Raw genomic sequence first — 14151 nt, 5'->3', positions numbered from 1 at the left:
CCGTCTTTTGGTTATATGAATTCCGAATGTCTTCTCCCACATGGATTTTTGCCTTTTTACCCAGGGGAAGATTAGTTTTTACTAGAAGTCTGGAAAGGCCTTGTGGAGAAGAAGGATTTGAACTGAGTCTTGAAGAGTGGTTGAACTTAGGAAGTAAAGATGAGTAGGTGGACATTCCACCATGTTAGAAGAATACAAACCATGCAGAGGAAGGATAGAACAACAGTGGTCTGTAATGTATGCTCTGTTTACAGGATATAAGAAATAGGTTGGAAAGGTGGACTGGGGGTCTGTTCATGTAGGGCTTTAGTGCTTGGCTATGGTTTCTGAATTTTATTCTGTCTGCAGAGGAGAGCTACTGAAGACTATTAGAAGAGGTATTATTTGACTCATGTTAGTGCTGCTTATTCAGTTCAAAACATCAGCCCTATAACTCTTACTTCCCATTTTGTAAATAGAAATCCAGTAACAACGTTAGGATAAGCATGATCAATAATCCTCATGAAGATATAACTTATGAGAACACTCGGATCTCCAGAGCAATCTGGGCAGCTCTCCAGACGCAGGCCTCCAACTCCGCCAAGAACTTCATCACCAAAATGGCCAAGGAAGAGACTGCCGAGGCCCTGGCCGCGGGTGCCGGCATCGGAGACTTCTCTGTTGGGGTGAGTCTCTAATGCTTTGTGGGAGGCCACCCACTTCTGTCATTCCCTGCATCAGTACACTCCAGGGGCAGGGCTGGTCTGTGTCTCCCCACAGCCTTCCGTGGTTTTAGTTCTTAGACTCTGAGGATGTGTTTTAATTTGGAGGAATCTTTCCAAGCAACAGCAATTCTGTCACATTCCCTTTATTCCTTTTACCTTCCTGGGTTTCCGGGTGTGCATTCTATAAGGCTGTGTATGTTTTAAGCACAGAGACATTTGTTTTGAATGTTTTTTAAAAGGCAGACAGTGTTTGATTTGTTTGCCGAACAAACGACAGATTTGAGTCACTTACGAGTTAGTGGCTTATAGGTTCTTGAGCCCACTTTTGGAATGTGTTTTTGGTAGGAGCCCACTTTTGACAAAGTGTTTTGTAGTTTTAAAAGTTCTTGTAAAATGTTGAGATTACATAAAGTTTCTGTCAGAAAAAAGGCTCTCACTTGAAACAAAATTAGCAAGACTTTAAAATGCAGAATAAATTTATAAAGAATAGTTTGCCATTTTGATCAAATCACATAAAAGAATAAAGGAATAAAGGAAAAGGAAATAAGCAGGTACTTGATCAGTGGGAGGTGGGGGAAATTGGTAGGGAGAATGGAAAATTGAGACATAATGTCATTAGTCATTAAAATTGGTTATTACTCTCAACTAAAAGAACACTATGATTTATTCAGGATGGTCATTCATTTACATGGTTTGCTTAATAACGATTGCTTTTCCTTAATAACAATTACTTTCCCAGGGCATGGATTTCAGTCTTTTTAAAGAGGTCTTTGAATCTTCCAAAATGGATTTCATTTTGTCTCATGCCATGTACTGCAGGGAGGTTCTGAAGCTGAAGAAGGGACAGAGGGCAGTGATCAGCAATGGACGGGTGAGGATTTTGTCCTGAGACAAGCTTGACTTCAAATTAGATCAATGAACAGTCTTTGCAGCACTCTACTCTGAAGCTAGTAATCTCTTCAAACAGCCACACTTTCTCCACAGGTGATTAGGGCTTACGAAGTGCTGACAATTGTTTTCTGCCCCCTTATTTCAAAGGAATATGCTTTTTTAACTTAGAAGTCACTGAGTGAAGCCTTCCTGCTTTCTCTCTGTGTCTTGCCATTATATAAGGTGGTGAGAGTGTGGCCGCTTGCAGCACGTAAACCAACGAGGCTTTGATACCTAAAGCGTTCAGCTGCTGTGCAGCCATGTCCTTCAGGTTTACCATGTAGTTTGTGCAGTCCACAGACTACATCTGAAGTGTCTGCAGCCGCCGAAATGAGGCAATGGGGCATACTAAACCTTAAATTCTTAGCACTGAGGGCAGAATCGCCAACAGCTACTATCACATTTTATCTTGGCATTGTCATTTATATTCTGTGAGACTTAGTGATCACTTCACTGTTATTTTCTTTCCCTTCCAAGTTTGCGTTTACTATAAAAATGAGATGACATGTACAAGTCTAGACTATATAATTGAGGAAGTAATTTAGTAAATAACTGTATGAGTTGATTTGCATTTTATTTTTGTTTCTTGATCTATTTTATTTACATGTGTTCGTGTCAGGGGTCTTCAGAGTGATACGGTTTTATGTCAGCCAAGGCCCTTGTAGGCTCTGTAATTGTTTGCTGTTTACAGGTACTCCTGCAGCCCTCACTACCCTGGAGACCTCTTTTCTTCACAGGTCATTGGGCCACTGGAGGATCATGAGCTCTTTAATCAAGATGATTTCCACCTCCTGGAAAATGTCATCTTAAAAACTTCAGGACAGAAAATAAAATCTCATATTCAGCAGCTTCGGGTAGAAGAAGATGTGTAAGTTTTGCCATAAAAGTTAATTAGTTTGTGTCATCGAGGCTGTATTAATTGGACTTGTGCTTATTGGTTGAAGTTAGGATTGTATATTGTTCATCTATGCTACCTATTCCACCGTGCTTTCTTTCCAGGTTTAAAATGTGCTCTTCAATTCAAGTTTTAATTTGTGCTTCTGTTGAAACAAGCTGATTTCTTTCATAGACTGCTATTTAAAGAAGTGAATTAGTTCTCCCTTTTTTTGTTTTAAACTTTTTATTTTGGGAAAATTCCATATATATACAAAAGTGGAGAGGCTAGGTTATATGTTACCCAGAATGCCTCTACAGGAATAGTTCCCCTCATCGTCTGTTTGGTTACTCTTCAGTTTTATTTTGTACAGGAAAGGGAAGGCAGACGAAATGCTTCTTTTCTTTTATTTACCAGTTCAGACTAATGAGTTGTTTCCCTTGCATCCTCCAAAGGTGATGATGAGTTGGTTATTGCTAGTTTTAATTTTAATTATTTTAGTGTTATCAGCCAATGTATTTTAATGAGTTATTTCTCTTTGTGGAAGAAAATCATTATACCTGCTGAATAATGAGTCACGGTCATCTAGACCTGGTTTCTGCATTAAACATCAGATGAATGTATAGTTGGAGAATGTAAAATTTAAAAGCTCCTCTGGGTTTTCCCCTTCATCTCTTTATGTACCATCATGCCGTAGAGTTCAAGATCTTTGTCTCAGTGAAGTGTTGACTTTGAGAGCTACCAAAGCAGTCACTTTGCCAAGTTTTGTATGATGAGGGAGGAAATCCTTTTTCGTCTCAGCCAGTACTGGAGCTCCCACTTGAGTACCTCTTGAGTGCCGCCCTTTATTCTGGCCTTTGGTACAGGCCAGGAGTACCCATGACTTAGAGCAGCCGTGTCACAGGGCTAGGCTTGGACTGCTCCCTCTCTCCGTGGAGGCTCGGGGGGGCCCCTCGGACTCTCTGGGGATTGTCCAATAGCTATGCCCAAAAGACGTGTCCCTGGCCAACCAGTGTGGCTTGGGATCTGCTCGCCCCAGCCCACATAACCAAAGGTCCTTTGAAACATTTTGTGGCCATGTTGTGGCACATCACAGGAAACATGTTCAGAGTTAGTGTTGAGAAGTTGAACCAAAAGAGGTAATTTCATAAAGTTGGTTTGGGTTCAATGAGAAAATGTATAGACTCTTTAACAATTTGCATATATTAGTAAGTGCTTTTTCAAATTAAGAACTTATTTCTTAGGGTTCAGTCCTCACTTCCACAAATTAGAACATTTCTTTCAGGCTCATGATTCAGTTCAAGATTTTGGTTAGAAATCAGCTTTAGAAGGGGTAGGGAAAGCAGACATGCTTTTTTAAGTTGTTTACTTAGTGAAACTGGACAGTGTTTTTAATAGTGAAACCGAATAGCTGTTGGTTTAACAGATTATGATGTATCCATAAATATCAAACTATGCAGTCATTAAAAATATTAATGTACCCTTGTTCTATTAACCAACAAAAAGTTGTTTATAATATATTGTTAAGTGAAAAAGCAGCTTACCAAATAGTATAATCCTCTTTTTGGTTATGTATTTAAAAATAGAGAATTATGAATTAAAATGTGTTCAGTGGCTATTTCTTGCTAATGGTATTGCATGTAATATTAGTTTTCTCCTTTATATTCTTTTTCTTTTTTCTGAATGTTTTCCAGTGATTTATTACTCTAATAATCATAACAAGTAATAAAGTTGTTTAAAAGTGAGTGGGGAGAATGTAAATACTACTAACTAAGAGGGCGATATGGCCCTGCGCTGGTTGAGTCAATATGTATAAGCCTGCAAGGTAGGGTGTGTAACCCCATTTCACATAGGGGAAAGTGCGTAACTTCTCCAGGGTTGTAGAGCTGATCAGGTATAAAATCAATGCTTTATCTCTTACTTGTCAAAAGTCTCTGCCTTCTTTAAACCATCATCTCAGCATTTGGTGTTTGGGCTGATTATATGCTCAGCAATAACTGGAAAAGCCTTCAGCCGAAGAGATGCCCACGTCTCCCTAACCGCATCTTTCAGGGCCAGCGACTTGGTGATGAAGGTGGGTGCCCTCCTCTCAGCCCAGCCGAAAGGAGATGCACGAGTTGAAAACCAGTTCTTTGAAGACAGACACAGGTATAGAATTGATGGTGAATTTGCACGTTCTGTTGAATAGTAAACTTGTGTTTAAGGTGGCCTTTACAACAGCTCCTTTGTGTCTCCACACAAAATTTATATAAGGTTCTTATAGGACTGGAAAGTTTGTTTGGCATGAAGTTTTCAACCCTGATATATATATATGTATGTATATGGCTTTTGTTGCATAGAAGTTGACATTTGTTTCTAAATAAATCCTAAGTAATTCTGAGTACAATATTTTGGAAAACAAAGCATTTCATAAAATAGACCAGTTGTAATTTTTGTGATATTCAGGAATAAACAGAGCTTGTTATCACTCTTTTTTGTTTTTTTTCTTGGGGGGAAGATGGTCCAGATCACACATTGCAGGTAGTTGTTGAATCTCTTTAGCCTCCTTTCATCCAGAACATTTCCCTGCTTTTTGTGTCTTTTATGACATTGATGGTTTTGAAGAGTTCAGGCAGGGTGTTTTGTGGAATGTCTCGCAGTCTGGGTTGTCTCCTTCCGATTACATTCAGGAGAAGTTATCCTTAGGAAGAACCCTGTACAAGTTGACGTGTACAGCTCTTGCCATACCTCGCAAATATGTATGTTGCTTGTGCCTGCAGCTGCCTGGACCCTAGCCCTCTGTGATTCTGATTTGATTCGTCTCAGGCATATTAGACATCGATTTTGTTGACCTGTGCTTTCTCACAGTCAGTCTTTGTGGGGATCAAATTTGAGTGATTAGACTGTTGGATGGTTCAAGACTAGAATAGAGACCCTCTCTGTTTGCACTGACAGTGTCTCCTAATGTCTTATGTTGCAGCAAGTGGAGACTTTTGTGGCTCCTTTCTAATACCACTTGAATTTTGCCCACTTGGACCCATATTTTACTTCCTCAAACTCTACTTTCAGGAAGTAACTCCCTCCTCTAGTTACCTAGTGCAGTAGACATTTCCTAATTGACCTGCTATCTTGCTTGCCTTTCATGACCAGGAGGGTGAGTCATGGGCAAAGAACTCTTCCCTTATTAGGGCCTTGTTCTCCCCGTGAGTTTCTTGTTTTACATAATTAAAATGCCCTATTTACAAACTCTATCATGATAAAAATTTAGAATTAATTATAATTGGAGAAATCCTTACTGGGATTATGTAAGTTAAGTGGGTGTTTGTTGGATTTAAGTCAGACTTTTTCATTGATGTTAGTAACTGAAAGGTCTGAATTACTGGCAGTGTTTGTCCTTGTGTGCCCTTGTCCATGGGCAGCAGGGCATCGCCTGGGAGCCTTTGGGAAATTCACTCTTTCGTCTCCCCTCAACCCCCAAATCTACTGACTCAGCATTTACCTTTTAACAAGGTCTCCCCCAGGTGGTCTTGTGTTATTTGAATTTGCTCTACTTAGCCCACTAAAATGTATATAATTAGTAAATCTTGTTCTTGCCTCACTTTTGGCCTCAATCTGGTTTTCTTTCTGACCAATACAGTGAGTATATTTAAACGTAATATCATTAGTTTAAATCATTCCTCATTTGCTACGCCGATATTCTTCAGTTCTTGTTTTTTACCTTGTTCCCTTTTTTGTGATAGAGACATGGGAGCGGTTAAAGGACCTTGCAGGGTCATTTTGGGGTTATGTCTGTTAGATCACTCTGCTGGCTCAGAACATGAAAAGGTCACACAAACTCTACCCAAAAATTTCTTCCAGGTCTACACACCAACATACTTGCCAAATCGAGAGGGCTGTAACAGGTTCCTTTTCATTCCTGTGTGAGAGTTTGTATAATGCTCTTCTCTTAGGAGTTCCTCCTTCCAGAATTCTAGAGTAGCTTCCCAGTCCAAATCATACTAGAGCAGAGGCGCTCAAATTTTAGGTTGCCTCAGAGAGCTTGTTAAGTGCAGATTGCTGGGCTCACCCTCAGTTCCTGGTTCAGTCAGGCTGGGTTGAGGCCTGGCAATTTGCATTTCTAATAAGTTCCCAGTTGAGGCTGATGCTGCTGGATGTGGAGGCCACACTTTGGAAACAGCTGTATTAGAGTTAAAAAAAAAAAAAAAGGAAAAACTGTATTGGAATAAACATTGGTAGCTGAATGACTCTGGAATTAATATAATCAAAGATAGAAAGCATTCACTGCAATACAGTCACCCAGCTATTCCAGTGGTTAATTCCAAAGCAGTTAAGATTTGAAATAACCATCATTTAAACTATAGTGACCTAATATTGTTAATTAGGTTCTTTTTTGTTTTGTACTTTTGTTTTCCTTCCACTGGATAAATGTTCTTGCATGAAAGAGTGATGGTTAGCGTCAAACCGTATTAAAATATCTGCTCAAAGCAAACAAGGATAAGCATTGATTTAAACAACATATGTTTCTGGAAAATTGGGTAAAGTTAAATCCTTTCGAGTTCATTCCTTTTTAAAGTGCGTCAGAAGTCCCCACTCGTCTGTGTCCCCCACTAAGTGTGACTTCAGAGGCCAGGCAGCAGAGACCACGTGGGAAAGGTCCCCCCAGAAGCCCCAGCAGTGCAAAGGGAAGCCTGACCAGCTGCCCTGTTTCGCTAATTAACAACGGTCAGTTTGCTGACAGTGATGTAGCAAAATGTATTTCTTGGCTTTGTAGATTGGTTTAGTTCTTCAAGAAAGTTGATTGGCAAGTACATATTAGCCACAAAAATATTAATATTCTGTGACCCAGTAGTCTCTACTTCTAGGACTTCTTTGACTCTAAAGAACATTCCAGATGTGGGAAAAGCTGGATGTCAGAAGGTGAAGGCCTTCTTTTTTTTTTTTTTTTTTTTTTACTTTTTTTTATTTAATTCAATTTTACTGAGATATATTCACATACCATGGAGTGATACAAAGCATGCGATCAGTTGTTCACAGTGCCATTATGTAGTTGTGCATTCATCACCAAAATTAATTTTTGAACATTTTCATTACCACACACACAAAAGTAATAAGAATAAAAATTAAAGTGAAAAAAGAACACTGGGTGCCTTTTTTTTTTTTTTAACTCATCCATCCATACGCTGGACAAAGGGGAGTGTGAGCCACATGGCTTTCCCAATCACATTGTCACCCCTCATAAGCTACATTATACAATCAGCTTCAAGATTTAAGGGTTTTGGGTTGTAGTTTGATAGTTCTAGGTATTTATTACTAGCTATTCCAATTCATTAGAACCTAAAAAGGGTTGTCTATATTGTGCATAAGAGTGCCCACCAGAGTGACCTCTTGGCTCCTTTTGGAATCTCTCTGCCACTGAAGCTTATTTCATTTCATTTCACGTCCTGCTTTTGGTCAAGAAAATGTTCTTCATCCCATGATGCTGGGTCTAGATTCCTCCCTGAGAGTCATATTCCACGTTGACAGGGAGATTTACAATCCTAGGTGTCAGATCCCACATGGGGAGAAGACAGTGATTTCACCTGCCAAGTTAGCTTAGCTAGAGAGAGGGCCACATCTGAGCAACAAAGAGGCATTCAGGAGGAGACTCTTAGGTGATGAAGGCCTTCTGAATATCCAGCAATAAGCAGTTCCTTAAATAAACTACGGCAGGATCACTTGGTAAAATATTACTTATGCAGAATGCTTGATTCAACAACATGAAAAATTTATGATAAGCGGTGGGGAGAAGGAAAGTATAAAATTGCCAATATTCTATAGTTGCAACTGATTTTATACAGGCTTCTAAATTTGGAAAAAGAATAAATAGGAATGCACCAAAGTGGTTGGATTGGATGGTAAGGCAGCGTTATTATTTTTTTTCCTTTTTCTCTGCTTTGTAAGTTTTCTGTAATGTTTTCTGTCCTTTTCATTATTTTTAAAAAATCTGTTGCTTCCTTCCTCATACCCTTCTTGCCAAGAAATAAAAAATTGGCACAATGTTCTGCAAACTGTCAAAAGCTAACATCAGAAGTTCTTAGCAGTTTTTTTATTACATTCTATTTCAAGCTATTTTTCTAGTCTTCACACTAATTTTGTAGTCCTTTTCTGGTACTCCTCAGCCACTTGGGTTTTGCAGACTTGGGGCAGACATAATCACATAGTTGACCACCATCAGAGCCTGGCTGTTCTAAATCTAAATTTTTTTGAAATACTAAGAGGGTAGTGGCTTGTGTTAGACCAAAAAAAAGAGGCTTTATTTCCTGTTTTCAACACATTAATGGTTTGTCTTTTTTTTTATCTCGGTAGTGCAATTAAACTGAGGCCGAAGGAAGGGGAGACGTACTTTGATGTCGTGGCTGTCATTGACCCTGTCACCAGAGAAGCACAGAGACTCGCCTCTTTGCTCTTGGTAGGGACAAACGCCAAGACTGCCGTATGTGGTCATCACAGGCCCTGTGACTCTCCCAGAGCTTGCTTTGTTCCCTTTGTTATGGTCAAAAGGGTATTGGCAAGTGCAGCAGGCATGATGGGAGTAGCAGATTCTCTTTAAAGATTGATAATGGCTCTGAAAACAACTTCATACCTCAGAAAATTGGTACAAGTTTAGTTGGTTACCTCATGTAATTAAAAAAATTAACAAAGGAATTTAGGGCAAAATGTCTTTGAACTAAGTCAATTATGGCATATTTTAATAGCAAAGAAGTTGAAAAGGTAAAAGACTTTTGCTTTTTGTTTTTCTTTTTTATAACTAGCATGAATTTTTTTGTTAGAGCATGTGTTTTAGACATGTGTAAAATGTTACATTTTAAGTACATCTAACAGGTATGCGCAAACCATGGTTAGTTGCTTCAACTTTTTTTTCTTTGTGAGTTGAAATTTTTCTTTTTTAAGGTAATATTTCATTCTAATATAATCAGCTAACCTTTTGGGGTAGTGTATGTGTATGTATGTGTGTATGTATATATATATGTTTTTTTTTATACTGTAGTATGTAAGTTGCATTCATGAATCTCATAGCTTGTCCTGTGTAGACCGACATCTGTGATCTCTCTGTTGCTTTACCACTACTGGGCCTTAAACCTTGTTGATGTGAGGGGCCATCATCTGTAAGAGCCTACTTCCCATTTTCTTGGCCAAGACATGTGTGTGTGATTTAGATTCTGCATTGGAGTTGTGATTTCCAGAAACTTCTCAAGTGCAAGTTTATGACAGTTATTATCTTTATATCTTTTCTTGAGATATTAAGAATGTTCTCTTTCTCTGAAGAGAAAATTTAAATGTTTTTTCTCAAATGTCAGTCACTTCCTCTAAAGAAAAGATCTTATGTTTTGACATGTGGTTTGCTTTTTTAGGTTTTGACTCAGCTGATAAATATGAATCTAAGAGTATTTATGAACTGTCAATCAAAACTTTCCGACATGCCTTTAAAAAGGTAAAACAAACTGTCAGAAAAATGATACTGAATGTAAAAGCTGATACGGACTATTAAAGGATCAAATGGTTTCATAGGTGGATATCATGTCTGCAAAGGTTTTTTACTGAAAGTTGGGTGTTTGCCAAATTTGCTCTGTAATCGGAAGTTCTAAGAACTTAGTGTGGGCATGGGAGCATTTAGATGGTACTAATCTGGGAGAGTCGTACTTGTGATTTTCTTTTCTTTTTCTTTCCCATCAGAATTTTATGATTCTCTAATTTCTCAATGTGGTTATTAAATTTACATAGTTTAAATGTGCTTGTGGTGCAGAAAGACACCGTCTATACTTTTTCATCTTAAAAGAAAAGTAGTCATTTCAAGTTGGAATATATGTATGTGAGAGAAAGCTTGCTGAGGCTCATTTGCATGTATCTTGAAAAGGACAGATTTAGCTATATACTGTCATGAGCTTTCGAAAGATCATTTATGGGAAAATTAGTAATATAAAGCAGTTAATAGTAATAGTATATGGCACATTTTGGGACTATAGGAGGTTCCTAACTCGCTGAAGGTTTAATTCTAAGCGGATTGAAACAGTGCCAAAAGGGTTCCCACTCCCACCATTGTTTTCTTACAGGAGAAATGTTTAAATTAGTACATACAGAGTTTTCAGGCCTAGACTGAGAACACAGTTACCACTTAGGACTTCAATTTTACAAGAAAATGAGTTTCCCCCCACGAAGGAAGTTAAGTGCTCAAGAAGTGCTTGCGACCCCAGCCGCAGCTACTCATGATAGTGCAAGAAGGAATTCTCTCGCCTCTCAGTCCTGGCCCTCTTTCCTGTCTTGGGCATCTGCTACAACCACAGAGACAAAATTGGGCCAAAAGACGGTTTTGGACAGAATTTTCCCAGTCTGGAAGGATTTCCCTCCAAATCTAGTTTGTTTTAAGCCAGTTGTTTACCTGGATGAATGCTTGTAAACCGAGGACTGTGGTTGCAGAGAAACAATCTAACAGCTTGCTTCTTCCATTTCAGCTTTTACCGCTATGTCTTAGAACCAGAGATTTCTTTCACTTCAGACAATAGCTTTGCTAAGGGTCCAATAGCAAAATTTTTGGATATGCCACAGTCTCCTCTCTTCACTCTGAATTTGAACACACCTGAGAGTTGGATGGTGGAATCTGTCAGAACACCCTATGATCTTGATAATATTTATTTAGAAGAGGTAAGAGTGCCATTGCTCCCAAATATCCAATACACGTGTAAAGCTTGTGTAAAATGTATGGGTGGGCTAAAGCCAGGCAGTCTCGGACTGAACAGAGTAATCAGTCTAGGCAGGCTTCTAAGACACTGGTATTTAGGTATAATTGCATTTTTAAAATTAACAGCTTTATTGAGATTTAATACACGTACTGTTAAATTGACCCTTTAAAGTGCACAATTCACTGGTTTTTAGTATCTTCCCAGAATTTTGCAACCCTCACTACTATCTAATGTTAGGACATTTTCATCCTAGAAAACCCATACCCATTAGCAGCCAGGCCCCATTTTCTCCTCCCCCAGCTCCTGACAACCAACTGCTAATCCACTTTCTTTCCTTATGTATTTGCATATTCTGACATTTCATCTAAATAGAATCATGCAATGTGTGGTCTTTTGTGACTGACTTCTTTCACTTAGCAAATTGTTTTCAGGGTGCATTCATATGGCATATATCAGTACTTCGTTCCTTTTTATCATCAAATATTCCATTGCATGGATAGCCCACATTTGATTTATCTGTTCATCAGTAGTCATTTAAGTTGTTCGTGTTTTTTGGCCATTATGAATAATGCTGCTATTCATGTGCTCATCATGAACGCGTTTTGGTACATGCGTTTTCTAATTATTAGAAATAGTTGGAACTGCCAAACTATTTTCCTAAGTGACTGCACCATTTCATATCCTTACTACCAGTGTGTGAGAGTTTCGATTTCTCTGCATCCTTGCCAACACGTGATGACAGCCATCCTAGTGGGTGTGAAGTGGTATGTCATTGTGGGTTCAATTTGCATTTTCCTAATGACTGATGATGTTGAGGTTCTTTTCTTATGCTTAGTGACCATTCGTATATCCTTGGGGAAATGTGCATTCAGATCCTTTGACCATATTTTTATTGGGTTATTTCTCATTTTATTATTGAGTTGTAAGAATTTTTATGTATTCTGGATACTAGTTCCTTATCAGGTATATGACTTGAATACTTTTTCTCTCATGTGTGGGTCATCTTTTTCAACTCATCAATCTCTGCAGAAAAGGTCGCTAGGATTTTGATATGGATTGCTTTGAATCTGTTTATAGTATCCTTTGAAGCATGAAAGTTTTTCATCTCAAAGTTTTCTCTCTTTTTTCTTTTGTAGCTTGTGCTTTTGAAGTCTTGTCTAAGAAACCATGGTATAATCTCTGGTCACAGATTTACTCCTATGTGTTCTTCTAAGAGTTTCATGGTCTTAACTCTTACATTTAGGTCTTTGACCCATTTTGAGTTGATTTCTGTGAATGGGGTGGGCTTAGGGACCACCTTCATTTTCTTACATGTGACCGTCCCATTGCCCAGCACTACTTGTTGGAGGCTATTCTTTCCTCACTGAGTGGTCTCAGCACTTTGTTGAAGAGGAGTTTACCATAAGGGTGAGGGTTTATTTCTCAATTCCCTTCTATCGATTCAATTCCCTTCTTTGTTCTTGGGCCAGCACCACACTGTCTTATTTGTTATCGCTTTGTATTAAGTTTTGAAATTGGAAAGTGTGAATTCTCAAATTTTGTTCTTCTTTTTCAAGATTGTTCTGGGTCCTTTGCATTTTCATATGAATTTTAGGATGAGCTCATCAGTCTCTGCAGAAAAGGTCACAAGATTTTGATATGGATTGCTTTGAATCTGTTGATTTGGGTAGTCTTTCTATCTTAATAATATTAAGTGTTCTGATACATGAACAAGGGATGTCCTCCCATGTATTTAGGTCTTCTTTAAATCTTTCAACAATGTTTTGTAGTTTTTTGTATACAGGTCTATATGAGATCTTATCATCTGCAAATAGAAATATTTTTGCATCTTCGTTTCCAATCTGGATGCCTTTTATTTCTTTGCCTTGCCTAATTTCCTTGGTTAGAACCTTCAATACAGTGTTGAATTGAAGTGGTGAAAGTGGATCTCCTCTCCTTGTTCCTGATCTTAAGGAAGAAAATTTTCACTCCTCCATCATAAAGTTGGAGGTTATTTGTCTTTGCCATTGATCAGTTCGAAAAAGTTCCCTTCTATTCCCAGTTTATTGAGTGTTTTTATCATGAAAGGGTGTTGGATTTGTCAAATGCTTTTTCTGTATCTGTTGGGAGGATTGGGTGATTTCTGTCATTTATCTCTCAATAGGGTACTTTACATTGTTTTTTTTTTTTTTTTTTTTTTGAGTGTTTTGAACCATTTTGTATTTTGTAACCCTGGGATAAATTTCACTAGGATCATGGTGTATAATTTTTTTATATGTCTCAATTTGGGTTGCTAGAATTTTGCTGAGGATTTTTGTGTCTACACAAAATAGGGAGTATATTTACTCAACATCAAATAAGGTTTGTACTTGCCATCATCTGTGGGAATTTGATATGCAAATCCCAGCTACTTGTCCTAGTCCAATCTGTTTCCTCTTCTATTAAATACCTACCTTGCAATTTGGTAGTTAGGGTAAGAGAAAAGTCTGGTATATCATAGGACATCAGTCAAATGGCAGTTGGTAGTGTTATTTTTAGCATGAGGCTTATTTCATTGTCACATTGTAATGTTTTTTTATCTTCACTTGGAAAACAGTACTGCTTCCTCTGCCTGTACTGGACAGTTGCCACCTCTGTTTTATGTTGTTTCTTTTGATGTATAAATCATCTTGTGGGGCAGAGAGTATATCTTACGTGTCTTTTGTCCTCAGTAAATTTATCTGTTGCTTTACTCATTGACAAAATCCTGACATCAGTCTTTTTTAAGCTTTCTTGGGAATTAATTCAGGTATTACATAAATGAAGATACATTGGTTTGGGAATTTTCAAGTGATTTTTAGTCAGCTTCTTTGAAGCATAAGTTACATCCACTGAAATGGACCCATTCTAAGCGTACCGTTCTGTGCGTGTACCCAGTACGGTAAACCACCACTGCTGTCAAGGTACATTTCCATCGCTCCAGAAAGGT

The 14151-nt window shown here is 38.3% G+C and overlaps 1 protein-coding gene across 2 annotated transcripts in view; it reads left to right on the top strand.

Annotated features, from left to right (window-relative positions):
• UGGT1 (UDP-glucose glycoprotein glucosyltransferase 1) overlaps positions 1-14151 on the top strand; it is a 119602-nt gene that overhangs the window by 83309 nt on the left and 22142 nt on the right. For both annotated transcript variants that reach the window (XM_037849088.1, XM_037849087.1), the window contains 7 exons: positions 459-665; positions 1444-1575; positions 2372-2502; positions 4561-4656; positions 8833-8935; positions 9879-9958; positions 10977-11166. In XM_037849088.1, coding sequence (XP_037705016.1) covers positions 459-665; positions 1444-1575; positions 2372-2502; positions 4561-4656; positions 8833-8935; positions 9879-9958; positions 10977-11166 — 939 coding nt within the window. The remainder of the gene's footprint in view (positions 1-458; positions 666-1443; positions 1576-2371; positions 2503-4560; positions 4657-8832; positions 8936-9878; positions 9959-10976; positions 11167-14151) is intronic.

This window comes from Choloepus didactylus, chromosome 9 (assembly GCF_015220235.1).
Source record: "Choloepus didactylus isolate mChoDid1 chromosome 9, mChoDid1.pri, whole genome shotgun sequence".
Lineage (NCBI taxonomy): Eukaryota > Metazoa > Chordata > Mammalia > Pilosa > Megalonychidae > Choloepus > Choloepus didactylus.
The sequence above is the reverse complement of the archived record's forward strand: the minus strand, read 5'-3'. Positions and strand labels throughout refer to the sequence as shown.